General features: G+C 60.9%; 1 protein-coding gene across 1 annotated transcript; it reads right to left on the bottom strand.

The window, feature by feature from the left end:
* Window positions 1-1,167: 1,167 nt before the first annotated feature.
* Window positions 1,168-22,083, bottom strand: MYBPC2 (myosin binding protein C2). The gene is made up of 26 exons (XM_058280683.2): window positions 21,632-22,083; window positions 20,535-20,639; window positions 20,044-20,130; window positions 19,287-19,435; window positions 18,492-18,609; window positions 18,055-18,103; window positions 17,850-17,909; window positions 15,708-15,901; window positions 15,346-15,478; window positions 13,644-13,768; window positions 13,439-13,544; window positions 11,126-11,298; window positions 9,567-9,732; window positions 8,626-8,732; window positions 8,271-8,300; window positions 7,980-8,119; window positions 6,598-6,757; window positions 6,402-6,506; window positions 5,789-5,977; window positions 5,277-5,411; window positions 3,639-3,806; window positions 3,448-3,536; window positions 2,590-2,785; window positions 2,226-2,365; window positions 1,468-1,627; window positions 1,168-1,343 (listed from the first exon to the last, which is right to left on the bottom strand). The coding sequence occupies exons 1-26, from the start codon at window positions 21,648-21,650 to the stop codon at window positions 1,183-1,185; spliced, it is 3,264 nt and encodes a 1,087-aa protein (XP_058136666.1). The 5' UTR covers window positions 21,651-22,083; the 3' UTR covers window positions 1,168-1,182.
* Between the last annotated feature and the right edge of the window lie 475 nt (window positions 22,084-22,558).

Here is a 22,558-nt window from a genome sequence, read left to right as displayed (position 1 = left end):
TTGCTGTCCCACAGGCAGCCCAGACAGGCTCCTGCCTCAGACCTTTGCACTGGCTATTCCTTCTACCGCTGCACTTCCCTCCTTTTCCCCAGCTGGTGCCTGCCTCTCCCTCAGGTCACAGCTCACACGTCACTCCTTGGCCCCTAGACGGGGACAGGTTGCACCAGTTTGCCTCATCACGCTGCCTGCTTACTCTCACCACCGTTTTAAGTCTGGTATCTGGGTGGCTTTGGGTGTCATTCCTCCCACACACAGGGACGTCTTGTCCATCACCTAGCACACGGAAAGCCTCTGAAATGTGCAAAGAGTAAGTGGTGTGGATGAAAGAATAAGGTAAATAAGTAAATGGAGTGAATGAATGAACTGAAAATGAAGGGCTTGGCAGGTGAAGAAATGAGTGGGCAGAATGAATGAGTGAAGTCAGCAAATAAGGTGAGGAGAGGGAGGTGGAGCGGAGGAGACGACGAGTCCTCGATGTGCCTCCGGGGGGTGAAGCGCAAAGCCCCACAGGCTGGTTTCTGCAGAGGGCCCACGGCAAGGATTTGGAATTTGCGGGCCATCTGATGTCGGTCAGGACTCCTTGGCTCTGCCGTCGCCCTGCAGCGCAACCGCGGCCCTCCACACGCAGTGGGACGTCGAGGAGACGGGTGGCGGGTGGGGTTTGGGCCACGGGCCAGCCTTTGCCCACCCTGGTGTCTACACGGGAGCTCCAGGGAGCAAAACGTCCACACCCCCAAATGCCAGTGGGAAAGAGGAGCGCTCTGGGGGAGCTCGGAGGGGTCACCCCTCTCGGGGTGAGGGAGTGGCTTTGTCCTCGGATAGGATGAGAGACTCAACAGTCTCAGGCTGGAAAGTCCTTCATTCACTCCATTTATTTACTTCATTCATTCCTCCAGCCACTCAATTATTCTGTCCACAAACATTTTCAGAGCTGATACCCCGCAATCAGGGCAGGACGCCGGAGAGTCTTTATCTGAGACCTGGGCCCTGGCCAGACAAGGAGAGAACAGGAAAGTGGAAAGACAGGTGCCAGGGAGAGAGAGAGCGCCGTCGGCTTTTCAGGAGACGGAAGTGGGTGGAAAGTGAGGACGCTGAGAAAGGGGGAGCCGGGGAGGAGGGGCTGGCGTGGTGGGGAACGCCTTTAGCTTGTTGAGGATCCCCCATTACACACACACACGGACCTCAGCCCCCACCCCTGCCCCAGCACCTTGGGTGGCCTCTGACGGCGCAGTTGAGGGCGGCAGAGTATCCGGCCACGACCACCCGGTCAATGAGGGGCGTCAGGAACTTGGGGGGCATTCGGAAGTCATGCTCCTTGTATTCGGGCAGCTTGAAGGTGAGTCCTGGGCGAGAGGAGACACAGCTGGAAGGCGTCACCCCGCCGGGCCCGCGGCCAGGTGGGCCCCGCAGCCAGGTGGGCCCCGCCGTGCGGGCAGGGCGGCCTGTAGAGCTCGGGCCCCGCCTCACCTGTCTTGAGGATCTGGGCTGTGTTCTTGGAGACACCCGGCGACTCACTGAGCCCGCAGAAGTTCTCGCTGAAGACGCGGAAGTAGTACTCATTGCCCATGATGAGCTCGGAGACGGTGCAGTGCGTGTGGCGGTTGTGTTCGAAGACGTTGAACCACTCCTGGGGGAACGAGACACCAGAGAGGCCGGAGGTGAAAGGAACGGCTGCACTCGGCAGCGGTGTCCCCGGAACCAGGGTGGCCAGCCAAGAGCCCATCGTGTGACGGATGGACGGCACCGCGTGGAGTTGAGCCTCTACACAGCCGTGAAGAGGGCGGGTGCATGGCCACATGTGCCACGCGAGGGAGAGAAGCCAGGCCTGAAGGACTGAACGGCGGACAGAGCCACTTAGAGTGGGGTCCAGAGCAGGCGAGGCACAGGACGGAAAGCAGAAGCGGGGCGCGGCGGGGGCGGGGAGGGGAGGGCTGCAGCCGGGCCAGGGCTCCCTTCCGGGGTGAGGAAAAGGTTTTGAAATTAGAGGTTGGAAAGTGGACTTGGCCCAGTGGTTAGGGCGTCCGTCTACCACTTGGGAGGTCCACGGTTCAAACCCCGGGCCTCCTTGACCCGTGTGGAGCTGGCCCATGCACAGTACTGATGCGCGCAAGGAGTGCCGTGCCACGCAGGGGTGTCCCCCGCGTAGGGGAGCCCCACACGCAAGCAGTGCGCCCCGTAAGGAGCAGCAGCACCCGCCCCGCCCTCCCCGTCGCGCCCGCTCTCACCATGGTTTTCTTGTCAGCTTTCTGGACCAAGTACCCCGTGACCTCGCTGTTCCCGTCATCCCGGGGGGGCTGCCACTCCACCAGCGCGTTGCTGCCCCACACCTCCTTCACCAGCACGTTCTCCGGGGGCCCCGCCTTTTCTGGGGAGGGGGGCACAAGCCAGCACGAGGGGGGGGGGCCCTCACTGTCCCGCTTCTCACCCCTCAGCCCCTCCCCCCCACCCCACCCCACCTCCTCTCTCCCCCTCTTCCACCCTCTCCCCTCCCCCTCCCCCACCACTCACCTCCACTCCCCACCCCACCTCCTCCCCCACCTCCACCCTCTCCCCTCCCCCCTCCCCCAGCTCCCCCTCCCCCGCACGCACCCACGACCTGGATGCGGATGGTGGCCGTGTCCTTCATGTTCTCGATCTGCACGCTCAGCTCGTACTCGCCCGAGTCGCTGCGCGCCGCCTTGCGCACGAACAGCACCGTGTCGAAGTCGCTGGTGCGCACGTGCACGTGGGCCGTGTCCAGCGGGGCCCCGCCCTTGGTCCACACCACCTGCGGCCGCGGCTTCCCCTGCGGGCGCCGGGTCGTCAGCCCTCGCCGCCCTCGCCCGGGCCCGCCCCCTCGCCCCGCCCCTCGCCCCGCCCCCGCCCCCGGTCCCGGTCCCGCCCCCGGCCCCGGCCCCGCCCCCTCGCACCGGGCCGCCCCCTCGCACCGGCCCCGCCCCCGCCCGGCCCCGCCCCCTCGCACCGGGCCGCCCCCTCGCACCGGCCCCGCCCCTCGCCCCGCCCCCGCCCCCTCGCACCGGGCCCGCCCCACGGCCCCGCCCCGCCCCCACGGCCCCGCCCCGCCCCCTCGCACCGGGCCCGCCCCCTCGCGCCGGTCCCGCCCCGCCCGGCCCCGGCCCCGCCCCCCTCGCACCGGGCCCGGCCCCGCCCCCTCGCGCCGGGCCCGCCCCACGGCCCCGCCCCGCCCCCTCGCACCGGCCCCCGCCCGGCACCGGCCCCGCCCCCTCGCACCGGCCCCGCCCCCCCGCCCCGCCCTCGCACCGGCCCCGCCCCCTCGCACCGGGCCCCGCCCCCACGGCCCCGCCCTCGCACCGGCCCCGCCCCCCTCGCACCGGCCCCCGCCCCCGGCCCGCCCTCGCACCGGCCCCGCCCCGCCCCCTCGCACCGGCCCCGCCCCTCGCCCCGCCCTCGCACCGGCCCCGCCCCCTGGCCCCGCCCGGCCCGTACCTGGAAGGGGATGACCAGGTTGAGCTGCTCGCCCACCCTGCGCACGTAGGTCTGGCGGAGGTGGCGGGGGAGGCGGATCTTGGGTTGCTCTGGGGCCGGGGCGTGGGGGGGCGGAGAGAGCAGCCCGGTGAGGGCGGCGCAGGGCGGCCGCGAGCCCCCGCGCGGCGGAGGACGGGCCGGGGGCCACTCACCCACGATCTCCCGGATGGTGACCGGCTGCGCCAGGGTGGCTGGCGCGCTGCGCCCCGCGATGTTGACCGCCACCACCCGGAAGAGGATCCTGGCTCCCGTCGGGAGGTCCTTGACGGTGAGGCCGCATCGCTCCACGGGCTCGGTGTTGGCGGGGATCCACTCCTCCGCTGCGGGGAGAGGAGCGTGGCCGCGGCGCCCGGCCTCCTCCGCGCCCACCGCGCGCCGCAGCTCGCCGGCCGGCGCCTTGGGCCTCAGTTCACCAAGCACGACCGCGACCGGGTGTGAGGGCCCCCACCCGGATTAGCGCCTCCCGAGCCACCCCCCCAGGTTATCCCCATTTCGAGGCCCAGAGGTCAGCGTGCCAAGGCGCAGGGCGAGGAGGCAGGGAACCCGGCCCGGCGCCGCCTGTCCTCCTGCTAAGGCTGGGACAGGGTGGCGGGGAAGGGGCACTGCTGGGGGGGGCACAGGAGGAGCTGGCGTCCAGGTGAGCCTGGGGGGCGGCTAGAGACAGCTCGTCCGACTGCCTGCGTGCCCCATGGCTTTGCGCCCTGGCTGTATCGCCACGGGCTGGCGAGCAGTCAGCAGCGAACAACGACAATCAGGAGCGAGGGAAAGAGCACTGGGAAGAGGAGGGAGAGCTGCGGGGGGTTCCACCACCCCCTCGTCCGCACGCATCACCCACTCGGTCGCTGTACCCTGCCAAGACGGGAAACGTCTTCGTCATTTTTAGATGGAGAACCTGAGGCTCGAAGACTTGGCCAAGGTCACACAGTTGGGAAGTGTTGGGGCGGAATTGGAACCCCCCTCTGCCTGGGGTACGGTGTGGAGGTGGTCTGGGCGGGGTCTGTCTTCCTAGTGAGAAGACGCTGGACGGTTCTCTAGGCTTGGTTTGGCATGTTCAGTAAACGCGCAGGGAAGATGGAGAGGTGGATGGAAGACGCAGGGGAAGATGGAGAGGTGGATGGAAGGGCAGATGGAAGGGCTGATGGAAGGGTGGATGGAAGGGCTGATGGAAGGGTGGATGGAAGGGTGGATGACAGATGGCTAGATGGCTGGATGGTCATATAGGTGGATAGATGGAAGGATGGACGGACAGATGGGTGGATGACAGAGACTGCTACATTGTTGGGAGGTCACGTGGGTGGATGGATGGATGGGAAAAAAAACTGGAAGGAAGAAAGAACGATGGAAAGGAGGGAGGGAGGGAGGAACGATAGCGGTGAAAAGATACATGGATGAAAAAATATTACTTGAGGTATGATCCAAAAGATTTTGAGATGATGGGGGGGATGACTGGATGGATGGATGGATGACTGGGAAGGCAAGTGGAAGGAAGACAAAGGAAAGAAAAGAAGAGGAAGAGATAAAAAAAGGAAGGAAAGATGGATGGATGAACAGATGGAGGGAAGGACGGTGGATAGATAAATAGATAAATAAAAAGGCATTGCTGGATGGAGGAAGGGTGCGGGGAAGGAAGAAGGGAGAGAGGGCGTGGGGCGGCAGACAAGCTGGTCCCTGGGGGCTGGCCGCACCCATCCCACCCTGGGATCCCGCCAGACCGAGGGCAGCTGCTGCGGCGGTCTCCCCGCGGGCCCGCGCCCGCCCCCTGGAGCTGACGCGGGGCAAGGGGCACTCACAGCCCTCCAGGCAGTACTCCACCAGGTACCCGTCGATGCCGCCTGCCCCCGTCCTGTCCGGAGGCCTCCACTTGAGGGTGGTGGTGGTGTCCGTCACGTCCTCCACGGTCAGGTGCTGCGGTTCACTCGTGGGTGCTGTGGGACGCGTGGGGGGTAGATGGTCAGCGGTCAGCAGCGTGGGGCAGGGTCCGAGCTGGAGTCACTGGGGGGGAAAGGGGACGACACGGGGGGCCAGGGGCCAGGAAGGGTCACGGGAACAACGAGCTCTCGGGACGGGGAGGTCTCCCGAGTCGGGAGGTGTCTGTCTGGTCAAGGTCGGTGAGAGAGGGGCTCAGGTGCACTGAGCCTGGGCCAGGAAGAGATCAAGGCGATGGGTGGGCTTGGGCACGGGTAAGGTTTGGGGATGAGAAGGAAAGGAGGTCAGCGGTCTTTGGGGTGAAAAGTCATAGTGCAGGGTCAGAGGTCAGTGACGGGGCAGGGAGTGAGCCGGGGGGGGGCCGGGAGGGCGTCACCGATCGGCATGAAGGGCTTGGTGTTGAGGCTGGGCTGGGACACGCCGATGGCGTTGACGGCAAAGACCCGCATCTCGTAGAGGACGCCCTCGATCATCTTGGTGGACTCGTAGGTGGTCTCGGTGAAGACCTCGAAGTTGAGCTTCATCCAGCGCTGGGAGCCCTTCTTCTTCCGCTCCATCAGGTACCCTGGGGGCCCCCGAGCAGAGGGGAGCAGGTGGTCGAGGCAGTCGTGGGATTACAAGCTCGCCGGGGTGAGGGGCACCCCGAAAGGACCCCAAGACCCAGAGAGGCCCGAGGCCATGACCCTTAGGCTAGTCTCAGAGGTCAAGAACAGCCAGAGGCCACCACTCTTGGGGGCGGGAATCAAGAGAGACCACGGCTCCTGAAGCAGGGAGTCAGGGCTCCCCAAATGCCAGCCACTGGCCAAAGTGAGAAGTCCCAGGTCATCGGGGAGTAAAGAAAGATGGGGGAGACCAAAGGGATGTGAGGGGTCCCATATGCAACACGAGCACCCAAAGGAAGGTCACTGGGGAGTCTAAGGACCCTAGGAGGTCAAGTCAGGGGCTAGGGGAGGTCAGAGGTCATGGGGACGCTGGCTCATAGCACTCACCCGTGACCGGCTGACCCCCGTCGTACTTGGGTGGCTCCCAGACAAGGATAGCCCAATCCTCTCCAACCGAGGTGACCCGCACAGCCTCTGGGGGGTCTGGGACATCTGGGGGCGGGGCAGGGGAGTTAGGGGGCCCCCACAGCCTCAGGAAACCACCCCCCGATCAGCCCCCCACCCCCGACCCCCCCCCACTCACCCACAACCCGCAGGAAGATGGTGGCCACGTCCTCGCCCACGGGGTTGGTGACCTTGATGGTGTAGTGGCCTTCGTCCGCTCGCTCGGCGCTCTCGATGACAAAGCTGCTGTTGTCCGGCCGCTGCTCGACGCGGGTCCTGCCCTCCGTGGCCGTGAACACCTGCGCCCACAAGCGACGGCCTCACTCCGCATCATCTCCCCAGACCTCTCCCGCTCAAAGTCCTGCAACGGCTCCCCTTCGCCTCTCGGTGCCGGGACGCGGTCTCAAGGTGCTCTGGGTCTGAGCCAGCCTTGCCGTTGCCCCCCATGGCCCTCCTCTCCCTCCAACACCATGCCTAATTACAAGCCCCGGGCCGCCTGGCCCCCAAGCCTTCGCAAGGCTGTACCCCGCCACCAGCTCCTGCCCCACCTCTCTTGCTATAGTCTTAGTCGCCTTTTGGGACCCACCCAGAAACCATCTCTTCCAGGAAGCATTCTCGGATGTTCCCAGGGGAAAGGGATGGCTCCAGATTCTCATGGCTCCTGGTCCCTCCCCTTATCTCAGCCCTGATCCTCCTGGACTGTGACTGTTTGGCAACTTGTCTGTCTGTCTCCAAGTTGAAGACTCCTGAAGGGCAGGGCTGGGGCTGACTCATGGCTGTACCCTCAAAGCTCAGCACAGAGCCTGACATCGAGGAGCCTTAAGGGCTGTTTGCTGAGTGAATGAAGGAATGGTGACTGAGTCAAGTCTATCCATTTTGTAGAAGAAACTGAAGCCAGAGAAGAGAATAAAAATTGAACTGTCCCAGGGTCTGGAACATAAAAAAACAAAACAAAATATTTGCTGGGTGGATGGGTGGATGGGTGGATGGGTAGATGGGTGGATGGGTGGATGGGTGGGTGGATGGGTGGATGGATGGGTGGGTGGATGGGTGGATGGATGGATGGATGGGTGGATGGGTGGATGGATGGGTAGATGGGTGGATGGGTGGATGGGTGGGTGGATGGATGGGTGGATGGGTGGATGGGTGGGTGGATGGGTGGATGGATGGGTGGGTGGATGGGTGGGTGGATGGGTGGATGGGTGGATGGATGGATGGATGGGTAGATGGGTGGATGGGTGGATGGATGGGTGGATGGACGGACAGATGGATGAACTACTGGATGGGAAGATGGCTGGATTGATTATTCACTGAGTGGAGGAGAACCCACCATGTGCTAGGCCCTGTACTAGATGTTGGATAAATACAATCTCTAATTTTCAAAATAACACTCTTAAGAAAGAATCAACCTTATTTCACAGAGGATAAAGCTGAAGCTCAGAGAGGGAAAGCAATTTGCCTAAAGCACCCAGCAGAGCTGGGAAGGAGAAGAACTCAGGACCCAGGGGCAACGCTCCATACCTGGTCTCCCTTCAGCCAGGTGGCAGTGGGAGGGGGCTCCCCTGTGATTGCCACGTCCATTCTCAGCTTGTTTCCAGCCACAACCACAATCGAATTTTCTGAGGTCTTCCCTGAGCAGTCCAGGTGGATCTTTGGCGGCTCTGGTGGCAGAGGGACATTGGGGGGGTTTGAGGGTGGGCAGCTGAGCCTTCCCACCCTCCACCAGAGGATCCCCCCAGAAGCTGGTTTCCAACAGCCACAGGGACCCAGGAGTCCCGGCCACTGCTTACCAGGGCCGCCCTTGGTCCTTACCTTGCTTGGGTACGTACTCCACCTTGATTTCTGGAGGACAGAGAACAGTGTGTGGTTAGACCCACATCCAGGAGCCCCCTCTTCCCGCCCCCACAGCCCAGAGGCAGAGCGGTGGCCGGGCAGCCACCCCCAGGGCACTGGGGTCCCGGGGCGGGGCGGGGCCCTGGACCGGCCCTGAGCCCACTTCCCACGTGGACGCCCTTCAGCAGACGGGACGCGCTCTCCCAGCTTCTCGTCTGACTCCTTCCCCTCCGAACAGGTGGAGGAACTGAATCTTAAAGGGAGCACCCAGGGGCCCCGGGGTCTAGGTAGGGGGCTCTGAAGCCTCCCAGGGGAAGAGCCGGGGCATCTTCACCCAGGAAGTTGAGCTTGGCTGAGAGAGACAGGGCGTAGCCATCGGGCACGAACGTGTAGTCGCCCTCATCCTCGGGGCGGACGTCATCGATCACCAGCTTGTGGAACCTAAAGGGTCAGGGGGCACCTAGGGGTCAGCACAAGCTGGGCTGCCCTCTCTCCTGCCCTCCGTGCGCCCTGAAACCCTCTCCTCAAGCCCGTCTACATTCCCAGCATTTCCACTTCTGGGCTGGAGCAGTTTGATATGGTTATGAGTCCCAAAAATAGATACTGGATTATGTTTGTCATCTGGGCTGTACCTGGGTGTGATTGAGTTACGATTCGGGCTTTGATTGGGCCACATGGTGACACACACTGGAGTCACGGTGACCTTCTGGGCGTTCTGCAGACAACCAGGTGTTCGACTCAGGTGCCCGCTGGCTCCCTGTTGAGCCTGGCCTCTTGCATCCCATGCTGGATTCCCCATAGTAGACTGCAAGCATGGCCACAGGTTTCCCCCTCTGTAGCCGTGCCCCTTGCTATGAGACCTTGCAGCCGGGCTGGCTTCATGTCTGGCCTTGCCCCGTAGAATGTGGAGAAGGTGACATTGGGACAGCTCCCAGCCTAAGCCTCCGGAGGCCTTGTGCACTTCCCCTCACTCCTGAGGTCCCTGCTTCTGCCACATGAACACACCAAGGCTAGCTCGCTGGAAGGGTGAGAAGTCCCATGGACCCGAGAAGAGGCAGCCCAGCTGTCCACGCCAAGGTCCCAAGAGAGCCCAGGCAGGAGCAGCAAAGCCACCATCTAGCTGTCCATCGAGCCTCGAGCAGGGCCATCCTGGATCAGCCAGTCCCCCCCACCCCCAGACTCATGACTAAACACAGTCTTGTTCTTCTAAACCACTAAGTTTGGGGTTGTTTTGTTATGCAGCTATAGCTAGCTGATACACATGCCCTGCCTCACCTCCCCACGTGGGAGATGGTGATCCTCTTGCTTGGCCGCACCTCAACCCCATTCTTGTACCACTTGCCCGTAACCTTCGGGTCAGACACCTCACACTTGAACATGGCCTGTTCCGTGGCCTTCACCGTCAGATCTGCAATGCCTTGCAGGACCTCCAGTGGCTTCTCTGGAAAGGGAGAAGAGGGGGCCGTCACAATTCCAGGTGGTCAGCAAGTATTTGGGAGCACCTGCTCTGTGAGAAGGGAGCACACTGCCCTGGCCACTTCACTGATACCTCTTCATCCCTCAAACCTTGGCTCAACTGCCGCCTCCTCCAGGAAGTCTCCCCTGATCTTCTGAGTCCATTCCCACTATTTAAAAGCACCATCCCAGCACTGGAGACCCTGCCGTCAACAAAACTGAAAGACAGTCCCTTGCCTCCTATGCTGGTGGGGAAACAGTCCATAAACAGGTAAACACAAACACACAACAAGAGGGAGCAATAAGCCTGAATGAAAGCGGAGAAAGACCCGTGAGAAGAGGCGCACGAGTCTCCTGGGAAGAACCAGCGGCCAAGGCAATGACCCCGAGGAGCAAAGCAGACACGCTGGTTTCAGAAGCAGCAAAGAGGTCAGGGGAGAGGGAGGGAGGCAGACGCGGGAGGAGACGACATGCACGGGGCAGACAGGAGCCGGAGCAGGGGCTTCGGGGGTCTTTGCTGGGGCTTTGTTTTGAGGTAGGAGCCAGGGAGGGGCTTGAGCAAGGCGATGGGGTCTGGTTTCCATGTCTAAAATTTTTATTTACTTTGAAACAAAACAATGCATCTCTGTGGTTTAAAAACAAAATGCCAAAAGGATTTCGATGTGGGGGGGAGTCTCCCACCCATCCAGCTCCAGTCATCTAGAACCCCTCCCCCAAGGCAAAACCTACCCTGGCTGTGGCTAATAAAAGCAAGCGTGTGTGTGTTGCTTTCCTCTCTTCCTTCTTCTCTTTGTCTCCTAGACCAATAGGGGCATATCTGCTTTTTCACCTAACAATAAATCTTGGAACTCCTTCCATAGCAGTAAATAAAAAACACTTCCCTTTCTTTATGGCTGCCTGTGGATAGTCCATAATTTATTTGGACTTGTTTTTTTTTTTTTAAGTTTCATTCGAAAATAAAGATAGACTTACAAGACTTTGCAAAAATAGTGCCCAGAGTCCCGGTACCCTTCACCCAGCTTCCCCCAATGTTGTCTTCCTATAAGAGTCCAATAAGTGGACCAGGAAACTGACACGGGATAATCCTGTTAACAAGAACTTCTTCAACTTCACCACCTGACTTACATCTTACAAGGACCCGTCTGGCTGGTATGGTGGGCGGGGGACGGGTGTGGAAACAGAGCAACCAGCGAGAAGACTACTGCAATGGTCCAGGCAGGGGTGGGGGCAGGGGGAAGGGGGCCAGGTGCAGGACAGACGTTGCAGGCAGAGCCAGTGGGAGGTGCTGGGTTGGATGGCAGGTGTGAGGGCAAGAGGGGAGGTGGACAGCTCCAAGACCGCAAGGAGAAGCAGACGCAGCCTGCCCGGACGCCCCTCACCTTCCACGATGAGCTCAGCCTCGCACTGGCCGCCGTTGGTGATGACCTTGTAGCGGCCCATGTCCTCCTGCGTCACTTCCGGGTAGATGAGAACGTGGCGCTTCCCGTCCCTCTTGAAGTTGTAGCGTGCCTTGTAGGACTTCTCCCGGGTCAGCTCCTCGCCGTCCTTCATCCTGGGTGGAGGGGACGTGAAGGGCGGGAGTGAGGGGCCAGCACCGCCCTGGGTTGGGGTATCACAGGGGTGTCAGGGGCCGGAAAGAGAAAGTCCCGACACGGGCTCAGGATTCAGAAGGGAGGTCATGGGTGGGAGGGGAGGTAAAGGGTCACAGAGGCATTTGGAGTGGTAGGTGGGTCCTGGGGGGTGGGGAGGGCGGGCGGGGACAGAAAGAGGAGGAGGAGGGCTAACAGCAGGGGTCATGAGGTTGGAGGTCATGGGTCTCCCATAGTCAGGGCGCTGAGGGAACCCTAGGGTCTCCGAGAGATGTCCTTTGTCAGTGTTGCTTGCCCTGCCTGGAACACCTTCCCTTTCAGTTCACGTATACCTCCTCATCATTCAAACCTCAGCTCAACTGTCACCTCCTCCAGGAAGTCTCTTCGACCTCCTGAGTCCATTCCCCCATCCAAAGCTGTTGCAGCAGCAGTTGCTGCCCCTTTGAAACACGTGTCAAAATGAATCTTCAGGGAAACGGACTTTGGCCCAGTGGTTAGGGCGTCCGTCTACCATATGGGAGGTCCACGGTTCAAACCCGGGTCCTCCTTGACCCGTGTGGAGCTGGCCGTGCGCAGTGCTGATGCGCGCAAGGAGTGCCATGCCAGGCAAGGGTGTCCCCCGCGTGGGGGAGCCCCACGCACAAGGAGTGCGCCCGTGAGGAAAGCCGCCCAGCGTGAAAAGAAAGAGCAGCCTGCCCAGGAATGGCGCCGCCCACACTTCCCGTGCCGCTGACGACAACAGAAGCGACAAAGAAACAAGACGCAGCAAATAGACACCAAGAACAGACAACCAGGGGAGGGGGGGAATTTAAATAAATAAATAAATCTTTAAAAAAAAAAAAAATGAATCTTCATATTTATTTATGTGATTCCTTGACTAAGGCCTGTCTCCATCTCCAACATACCCCCACCCCAACCAATTTATCAGATTAATTGCTCCATGAGGGCAAGTAACAAGTTGCTATTTTCTCTTCCTATTATACTTCCAATAAATAAGAGAGTAGTGCCACAAAACAGATGCTCAAGAAATATTTGTTGGATAGGTGAATAGTTGTATTAGTGGATGCATGGATGAGTGGGTGATTGGCGGACAGATGGATGATTGGGTAGATGAGTGGATGGATGGATGGGTAGATAGATGAGTGGATGAGTGGGTGGACAAATGGGTGGATGGATAGGTAGGAAGAAGAGTGGATGGGTGGATGAGTGGATGATTGGGTAGGTGAGTGGATGGATGGGTGGATAGATGGGTGCATAAGTGGGCAGATGGGTGGATGGATGTGTGGATGGATGGATAGATGGATGAGTGAATGGATGGAATGAAGACATTAGTCAATACATAGGGTTTTACATGAGGAGATGGGTCAAAGGACAGATTGGTTGGCTGGAGGGATAAACAGGTGAAAGGATGGATGAATAAATGATTTACTGAATTGGTAAAACTTCAGGGATCAGGCAAAGGACCTTAAAGAGGCTTCAGAGCTCAGAGGAATGAGTAGAGATCAGACATCCTAGAAAGAGGTCACGGGTGAAGGTCAGGATTTATAGAGAAAGACTGAGGCATCCGGGGCACTACTGCTTGAAGGTCAGAAATCTCCAACAGAAGGCAGCGGACTTGGCCCAGTGGTTAGGGTGTCCGTCTACCACATGGGAGGTCCGCGGTTCAAACCCCGGGCCTCCTTGACCCATGTGCAGCTGGCCCATGCGTGGCGCTGATGCGCGCAAGGAGTGCCGTGCTACACAAGGGTGTCCCCGCGTAGGGGAGCCCCACGCGCAAGGAGTGCGCCCCGTAAGGAGAGCCACCCAGCACTAAAGAAAGTGCAGCCTGCCCAGGAATGACACCATACACACGGAGAGCTGACACAACAAGATGATGCAACAAAAAGAAACACAGAGTCCCGTGCCGCTGACAACAACAGAAGTGGACAAAGAAGACGCAGCAAATGGACACAGAGAACAGACAACCAGAGTGGGGGGGAGAGAAATAAATAAATAAATAAATCTTTAAAGAAAAAAAAAAAGAAATCTCCCACAGAGATCCCAGAGTGTCCTGGAAAGATGAGGGCAGAGCCATGTGGAGATCAGATATCAAGAGTCACTTACCACATGACCTGGGCGCCCTCTTCCGACACCTCCACTACCATCTCCACCCGGTCATCCACGTACACCTGCTGGTCCTCGAGTGGTTTGATGATCAGGATTGGAGGTTCTGTGAGGTCCGGGAGCAAGAGGTCAGTGGTTTCAGGAACGCCCCCCACCCCCAGAGACCTGCTCCCCGCCCCAGCTCGGGCCCCAATCCTGGCCTCACCTTTGACAAAGACCTCAGTGAAACACTTCTCATCTTTAACGGCTACCTCATAAGCAGCATCATCTGCCAACGTGCACTTGTTGATGGTGAGAATTCGCTTCTTACCAACATTCTCAAACACATACCTGTGCAAAAGTCTCACCTCAGCCCAGGGCATGCAGCATCAGCCTTGCTCTAGGGTAGACCCACCCACCAGTTCTCAGGGCAAGTCATTCCCTCCCGGAGCCAAATTATGCGGGAGTAGTCAGATGGTCCAACCAGAGCAGAAAGGCTAACTCCAGCTGTCCACCGGTATCTGTTCCTGCCTTCTTTTTAGCAATGGCATGTAGACACTCAGATAACTGCATTTCCCAGCAGCCCTTGCAGCTGGCATGACCACGGAACTAAGTTTGGGCCAGTGGAAAGTGAGTGGAAGTGATGGGCATGACTTTTAGACCATCTGCAACTTTGAGACAAGTCACTTGCTGCGGACTTCTCCACCAATGTGCCCATGTCCCAGCTTCAATCATGCAGTCGTGGAGAACGCCACAGAAGATGATGTAGCATCAATATGGCAAGACCTGGATCCCCGAACTGTTTTCTAGAAGAGAGCTGGCCCACCAGCCTGGTTCAGCTGGAAATACACTTCTCTCAAACTTAAAGTAATATATTTCAGGACTCTTTGTTATAGCCATTTAACCTATGCTTTACCTAACCTAACATTTTAATTTTATCAAAACATGCTCATAATGGAAAATTTAGAAAACACAGGCGAGGGAAAAAATAAAAACAAAATCCATCCATAACCTTCCTGCAAACATTTTGGGCTTTGATTTTCAAATCTTTTCTATATTAAAATTTTTAAATACATATACAAATGATGATTATTTTTCTTTAGGAACCGGGGGCTGGGGATTGAACCCAGGACCTCATATGTGGGAAGCTGGTGCTCAACAGATTGGCTTCCTGAGTGGGTTTTATCATTTGTTTTGCTTGCTTGTTTTTTCAGGAGGCACCAGAACTGAGCCAGGGACCTCCCATGTGGTAGGCGGACACTTAACTGCTCGAGCCACATCTGCTCCCAAATCAACATTTTTGAGACCAAAATGGGAAATACGCTTCTGTCACATAATCTTGAACAGCTTCTCAGGTTAGTATAGATTTTAGACTATCTCTATTATCATTATTTTATTATTATTATTAAAAGTAATTTTATTTGACTGCACAGTACCTGCACATGGAATTGTACCTTTTTGGTTCTTTTCCATTTTTTTTTTGCTATGATAGCAAAAGCTTCAAGGAACATCTCTGCAGCTGAATATGTCCATCCAGGTAAATCCCCTAATGACAAATACCTAGAACTACACAAATCTAAAAGCCCTTTAGAGATTTTCCGATCTACATTCCCACCAGCATCTGTGTACCCATATCCCTTGTCTTCTCCGTGCCTGGGTTTGATCATTTCGTTAATTCTTTGTCCATTTAGAAGGCAGAGAAGCCGTGGTTTTGCTGCTTCAATGGGCTCATTTCTGCTTTAGTGTTTGAAAGGCTGCGTGTGTACTCGGCAGCTTCTCAGCTGAACTTTCTCCATCACCTTTGCCCGGCAAGCTTTTGTGCTTTTTGTAAAGGTGTGGGGGTGCCTTTTCTGGGGTGACAGTGGCCTTCTTTCTGGGCTCCCTCCGGGACCCAGCTTCCCCCCGCCCAGGGGCCACCCCACACCTACTTGCTGCTCGGTTTGATCTCCTGGCCGTTCTTGAACCACTTGAGCGGCAGGTCCGGGTCGCTGATCTCCACCACCAGCTTGATCTTGTTGCCCTTGTCCACCTGGTAGGCCGGGTCCAGCTTCTTCGTGAAGGCTGGAGGTCGGCGGCCGCGGAGGGGACGAAGGGGGACAGCGTCTCACCGTCCCGGTCATCCCCAGAGGAGCCGCGCCTCCTCCCCAGACCACAGGCTCCCCAAGGTCAAGTCCCTAAAGGAAGGGCTCCCACCCCTCAGACCAGGGTCCCCCAAAGACGGGTGCAGGGTCCAAGCGCCAGGTCCCCCAGTGCCGGGGGTCTGGAAGGCAGCCCCCAGCCCGGGGCTGACCTGCGCTCTTCTTCACTTCCACCTTGGCCTTTTTGAGGCGCTTGAGCATGCCGCGCAGGTCGGTGATGCCGTACTGGAAGGCGATCTTCTCGTACTCGCTCTTCTTCGCCCCCTTCAGGAGCTCCCAGATCTCCGGGGGGATGCCCAAGTCGTCCTCGTCTTTCTTCTTCTTCTTCTCCTCCTCAACCACCTCCCTGGTGGGGGGGACGGGCGCGGGCCGGGGCCGCCAATAGGGAAGGAGGCCCGGGGTCTGCCCTGCCCCCTTCACGCGCTCGCTGCCTGGCTGGGTCCCTTCCTCTGGGCCTGTGTGCTATCCCTCGTTCTCTCCTCACTGGACCTCCACCCCAGCCTCTGTCTTGGCCCTGGGCTCCAGTCCCTTCCCCTCCAGCCCCCCACCCCCGGCTCCTCGGGGGTATTTGCGACGCCCACATCAGATGCCGTCCCTTCCCTGGTCAAAACTCTCCCGTGGCCTCCTACTGCCCTCAGGAGGCGATCACAGCCCCGTCCACCTTCCCATCACCCTCCCACAACCATCCACACTCAGCTGCTTTCCTTTTCCTGCCCCCAAGCGTTTACACTAAAAGTTGTCCTGCTTGCATGACCCCTTCCCACCTTCTCTTCCTGACGAGCTTCTCTTCATCCTGCAGGACCTAGGGCCAAAGTTCCCTTTCCCGGGAGGCATGCCCTGCCCTCCCAGGCTGTGCCTGGCCCTTCTCTGGGCTTTCACAGGCCCCCGTGGGCCCCACTCTCCTGACCACTGGGGATGGTCTCTGGTTCTGTCTGCTGGACCAGACCATCGACCCAAAGCATGACTCAACATCAGCGGCCTAAACTTCTCTCTCTGCCCCCTAATTTCAGGCCAAAGCCTAGCAGACAGGAGGCCTCAGCAGATGTCTGAGCAAGGAAGGAATGAATACATGGATGGATGGATCTTTAGAAAGGAGAAAGAAGGGAAGGGAGCAATGGCAGTATGGAAGAATGGGTAAATTTGGGGACATACAAATATTTGGACTGATGTATAGAGCAGTGAGTAGGTGGACTAATAGACAGATGGGTGGAGGGAGGTGGAAGGAGGGGTCGGTGGGTGGGTCAAAAGCTGGGTGGGTAGCTAGGGGGATGGGTTGGTGGGGGATGGGGGTGGGTCTGTGAGAAGTGACTGGGGGGGTAATTGGGTTGATAGGTTAGTGGGGGGTGGTTGGGTAGATGACTGGCTGGGAGGAGACACAGAGATGAGTCTATTGGTGAATGGGTGGTCAGAGATTTGGTTGTGGGGATAGATGTAAGGGTAAATGGATGGAAAGCTGGAACAGCTGACAATGAATACATGAATGAGTGGACACACACTATGTTGAATCATACTACACTGTCTACATTCAACCATTCTGAGCTACAGAACAGTTATCTCCTCTAGCTCAGTCTACCTGAGCTCTCTGGGTGGATGGGTGTGTCAGTGGAGAAGTGGAGTTGATAGAGGCATGCAGGGCTATGTGGTGTTAGATGAGCAGACGGGTGAGTGGGACGTTGGGCTCAGGTGGGAGAGCAGAATGCAGATGAATTCTCAGGTGAGAGAGTGGGTGCATGGTAGACAGTCGGATGGGGTGGGGAGGCGGGTGGATGGTCGCCTAGATAACTGGGGTGGTGAATGGGCAAATGAATGGACAGCACAGGTGGACCAAGGGTGAATGCATGAGTTAACAAATGGGTGACCGGATGTAAGGGCAGATGGGAAGAAGGTGGGTAGGTGAATGGAGATGTGGGTAGATGGCTAAACAAATGGGCAACTAGGTGGATGACAACGGATGGATGGATGGATGGATGGATGGATGGATGGATGGATAAGTAGATGGTTGGATGGCTGAGTGGGCAGATTAGTGGGTAGGTACATGGACAAGTGGATGGGTGGGTGGGGGAGCAGGTGAAGTAAGTCTGAGTGGACAGGAGAGTGGATGTGAGAAGGATGGGTTGAAGTTGTGGGTGGTAAGGAAATTGGGGGCAGATGGTTGAGTGGATGTGGGGGGAGGGGGCGGGTGGAAGAATGGGTGGTTGAGTGTGGTGGTGGGTTGACTACTGGGTGGACCAGGGGTGCACGGATGGAGAAGGGAGTCCAGGGGTGGCAGTGGGGAAGCAGGCAGGGTAGCTCACCTCTTCTTCAACAAGCCGCTGAAATCCAGCTCCCCCGCGTTGTCTGACTTCCCTTCATTTCTGTAGCCAGTGAGAGGGGTGGGGACCTCACCGAGGTGCTGCCCCCAGTCATCCCAGGTCCCCACTCTTGGCCTTCCCCAACATCTCCCCCTCGTGGGACTGATATCAGGAGCACCCCCTCTCCCCAGGGTCCAGGGTCACGTACACACGCTTGAAGCTTTCCATACTCTGCCCGGAGGTATCCTGCCGAGGTGCTGGGAGAGAAGATGGGGAGAGGGTGTGAGCTGGAGCCAAGGGTTGCCCTCAGGCCTGCACAACCGCCCCAGGCGCCCCCGCCTCCCTCAACCTGGACACCCCACTTCCCAAGCCTTGACTGCTACTTTCTCAGGCCTGTCTGGCATGGCCCTAGAATCTAAATAACTTGCCTTCTCAGCCTCCACATGTGCACCCCCAAATCCTGAACACTGTCACCCCCCCACACTCATCCCTTGTACATCCACACTCTCAGCCTGGACGCTGTCTCCCCCAGATTTGAGTACCTCGACCCCTCCTCCATTGCCCTGTACCCCCTCCGCCCACCTGGCTGGTGCATTCATCCCTCTCCCCCAGACCCAAATCCTTCTCCCACCCCCGCCCGCGCACCCTCCACGTCGATGTTGAAGCCGCAGCTGTCGCAGACGTCTTTGGCCTTGACCTCGAGGCGGTAATCCCCGCGGTCGCCCAGGACCACCTTGCCGATGTGCAGCTCCACGGTGCACACCTGGGGCCAGGGCCAGGGGTGTGGGCGCAGGTGGACAGCCCCCAGCGTCACCCCCACTCCCCGGCGCCCACCCCGCGGCCTCTCCCTGCGTCTTCACGCCCCCTGCCCACAGGGGTGAAGGGAGAGTGGGGCGACCTCGGCCTGGCCCAGGCAGCCCTGAACCCATCCTCAGCCCGAACCTTTCCCAGAATGCACTGGCCACCCCTGCACGCTCCCCGCTTCCCCCTACATTCTCCCCCGCTGCCCAGCACAACCTCGAATCTGTCCACGGGGCTCAGGCCACAGGCCTGCTGACCAGGGTGCCTGTGCGCCCCAGCCCCGCGCCCCAGCCCCGCGCCCCAGCCCCGCGCCCCAGCCCCGCGCCCGCCCACCCCATGCCCCAGCCCCGCGCCTGCCCCGCGCCCGCCAGCCCCGCGCCTGCCCCGCGCCCCAGCCCCACCCGCCAGCCCCATGCCCCAGCCCCGCGCCCGCCAGCCCCGCGCCCCAGCCCCGCGCCCCAGCCCCGCGCCCCAGCCCCACCCGCCAGCCCCGCGCCCCAGCCCCGCGCCCCAGCCCCGCGCCCCAGCCCCGCGCCCCAGCCCCGCGCCCGCCCACCCCATGCCCCAGCCCCGCGCCCGCCAGCCCCGCGCCTGCCCCGCGCCCCAGCCTGCCCCCAGCCTGCGCCCGCAGGGCCTCACGTTGCTGGCGGAGTCGTGGGTCTCCTTGAGGGAGAAGCGGGCCCCGCTCTTGCTGTCCAGCTCCTGCCACTTGCCCTTGAACCACTTGATGGTTGGCTTGCCGGGGAGCTCCTTCCCGTTCACCTTGGCCACGATCACCACGTCCTTCCCTGGGGGTGGGGGTGGGGGCTCAGGGACCACAGACTTTCCAGAGGAGGACTGAGGAGTCCTGGACCAGCCCTCCTCCCCTGACCCGGGGGTTGGAACTCCACCTGCACCTCCTCCCTCAGCCCCAAGGTTCCAGGCCCAGCCCTCCTCCCTCAGACCAGGGGTCCAGGCCCAGCCCCTCCTCCCTCAGACCAGGGGTCCAGGCCCAGCCCCTCCTCCCTCAGACCAGGGTTCCAGGCCCAGCCCTCCTCCCTCAGACCCAGGGGTCCAGCCCCCAGCCCCTCCTCCCTCAGACCAGGGTCCAGGCCCAGCCCTCCTCCCTCAGACCCAGGGGTCCAGCCCCCAGCCCCTCCTCCCTCAGACCCAGGGGTCCAGCCCCCAGCCCCTCCTCCCTCAGCCCCAGGGGTTCAGTCCCCAGCCCTCCTCCCTCAGACCCAGGGTCCAGCCCGCAGCCCCTCCTCTCTCAGACCAGGGGTCCAGGCCCAGCCCTCCTCCCTCAGACCAGGGTTCCAGGTCCAGCCCCTCCCTCAGACCAGGGGTCCAGGCCCAGCCCCTCGTCCCTCAGACCAGGGGTCCAGGCCCCAGCCCTCCTCCCTCAGACTCCTCTCACCAGTCTCCACTGAGACAGAGTCCGGCTTCTGCAGGAAAATACCAGTGGGCTCCTCAACAGGGGGCGACTGGCCCTCAGGTGTGTCTTCTGCTCAGAGACAAGATTGAGGGGACTGAGAGGTGCGGGGGTGGGCATCGGGCCAGCGAGGGACCCTCTGCTCAGAAGCCAGGGTGGGGGGAGAAGTGGCTTCTCCCGACCTGGGAAACATCAGGCGTCGGCCAGGTGCCCTGTGGCCCCAGCAGGCTCCGGCCGGCGGCCCTGGCTGGGAACAGGAGGGGGTGGGCGGCAGGGCAGCGAATGGGCCCCTGGGGCAGACGAGGGGTGACGGTGGAGCCGGGGTGGAGCGGGGCGTCCCGCGCTGGGCCTCGCTAGGCGGGGCCGCAGGGCAGGAGTCACTGGGAGCCGGGCAGGGGCAGGCCCCCTGGGGGCCTGGTGGGGGGCAGACGGGAGGGGACCAGGAGGACGTGGTGGCAGGTTCTGCTGAGTCTCACCTTTGGGAGGCTCTGCAGGGGCCTCTTTAGGGGGAGCCTCCTTAGGGGGGGCCCCCTTGGGAGCTTCTTTGGGGGCATCTTTGCCTTTGGGGGCCTTTTTGGCCGCTGTGAGGTAGGAGAACAAGGATTCGCAGTTAGGCATGTCCTAGGGGCCTTCCTTTTCCAGGACCGTGGAGACGCGGACCCCAGCCCTCCAGGCCCAGCCCTCCTCCCTCAGACCAGGGGTCCAGGCCCAGCCCTCCTCCCTCAGACCAGGGGTCCAGGCCCAGCCCTCCTCCCTCAGACCAGGGGTCCAGGCCCAGCCCTCCTCCCTCAGACCAGGGGTCCAGGCCCAGCCCTCCTCCCTCAGACCAGGGGTCCAGGCCCAGCCCTCCTCCCTTAGACCAGGGGTCCAGGCCCAGCCCCTCCTCCAGGCCCCCTGCCCTCCTCCCTTAGACCAGGAATCCAGGTCCAGCCCCTCCTCCCTCAGACCAGGAGTCCAGGTCCCCAGCCTTCCTCCTTCAGACCAGGAGCCCCGGCCCCCAGCCCAGGTGTAATTTCATCCGGGAGCTGAGAGGAGGGATCAGGTTCCCCCATCCCCCGCAGGCCAAGCCCCGCATGCCCAGGCCACCAGGCCTGACCTTTTGGGGCCTGGGGGTAAAATTAGCTCTTTCCTGGGGTTGGAAACTAGACACCCCATGCTGACCACAGCACCCTCGACCCGCCTCGCCTGCCACAAGGGCTGGACACCCAAGAGCTGGGGCACCTGTGTTCACCCCTACAGAGAAAGACCCCAGACCCTGCAAAAGAACGGCCCCCAAGTCCCACAGTCCACCTAAAGGACGGACCCCGGCCCCCCTAATTCTGCCAGGGGAAGCCACCCGCGCCCACAGACAGGAGGGCCCCATCCTTATGAGAGCGCTCCTCACCAGGCAGACGGGGTCCCACTCCACACACACGGGAACCCCAGGTGCGCCCCAACTGCACACAGGCAGTGGCCGGGGCCTCCCTGAGGACCCCTCCCAGGCGCCACCAAGACTCCCCTGTCTGTACACACAGCCCCATCCCCACTGAGAAAGGCACCCCTGCCCGGCCCAGGAAAGGGGCCCTGCAGCCACCTGCTTTAGCCTCGGGCATGTCGGCGGAACGGCTCTGTCCTCCACCGCTGGGTCCCGCTGGGCCCTAGGGACGGGCTGGTCCCGGCCGGGCCCTTTAAGGAGCACAGAGGCTCCCAGGAGGCCCCGGGACGCAGCGCCCTGCCCTCTGCCCCCCACATTCCACCTGCATGTTCTAAAGGGCGAGAAATAACAGCTGGACAGGGACACAGCTGAGCGCCGGGCCCCCAGCACGAAGGAGGGGGGCTGGGGGGAGGGGCCGGGGCCCCAAATTCTTGGGCCTGGTGAGAAGGAGCAGGCCGAGGATCCGGCTGAATCAGGGGCTGGGGGTGCCCCCGTGGGGAGGGGCTGGGAGCCAGCACCCTACTCTGGGCTGGGGCAGCAGGTTCTAGAAAGCCATTCTTAGCATCTGCAAGTCAGGAGATTTCGGGGAACCAGAGCCAGGCGGGGGGTCCGGTTTCCAGCGTGGGCAGGATGGGACGCTACGGGGCCGCTGCACAGGGAGGGTCCTGGGCTCTGGGGCTCTGGGGCCCTGCAGCCCGCCCCGGCCTGGCCGCCGCCCCCCGGGACCTCGCCCGGCGCCCTCCCCGGGCCTTTTCCCGGAGCGGGTGCGGCGGGCACCGGACGCGGGGGCCGGAGAGGGTGGCCCCGCGGGGGCGGGGGCGGAGGCCGGGAAGGCCCTGGAGGGCTGCCCGGACGTTGGCGCCCTTCCCGGCAGGGGTCCCGTGGCTGAGTGGGGAGGGGGTGGCTGGACGCCGGTGGGGGGGGGGCGGGGTGTTGAAGGAGATAAGAGGGAGGGGATTGGGTGGGGGCGGGGCTCGCGGAGTCCAGGTGCAGTGCGGAGGAGGGCGAGGTGGGTGTGAGAGGGAGGGGAAGGGGGGTGGGCCGGACCCAGGGGGAGGGAAGGCAAGCCCCTCCTCTTTTTCTTCC

The sequence above is a fragment of the Dasypus novemcinctus genome, chromosome 18 (genome assembly GCF_030445035.2).
Source record: "Dasypus novemcinctus isolate mDasNov1 chromosome 18, mDasNov1.1.hap2, whole genome shotgun sequence".
NCBI classification, from domain to species: Eukaryota; Metazoa; Chordata; class Mammalia; order Cingulata; family Dasypodidae; genus Dasypus; species Dasypus novemcinctus.
Note: the sequence above shows the minus strand (reverse complement) of the source record. Positions and strands in the feature narration are given on the sequence as shown.

Excerpts from the sequence above, each read along its gene's own strand:
- MYBPC2 (XM_058280683.2), bottom strand. Across the intron at positions 20,131-20,534 it reads CCCTGCAGAGCCTCCCAAAG|AAGACACACCTGAGGGCCAG; the intron begins GTGAGACTCAGC and ends GTCTCTGAGCAG. Across the intron at positions 3,537-3,638 it reads CACCATCCGGGAGATCGTGG|AGCAACCCAAGATCCGCCTC; the intron begins GTGAGTGGCCCC and ends CCCCGGCCCCAG.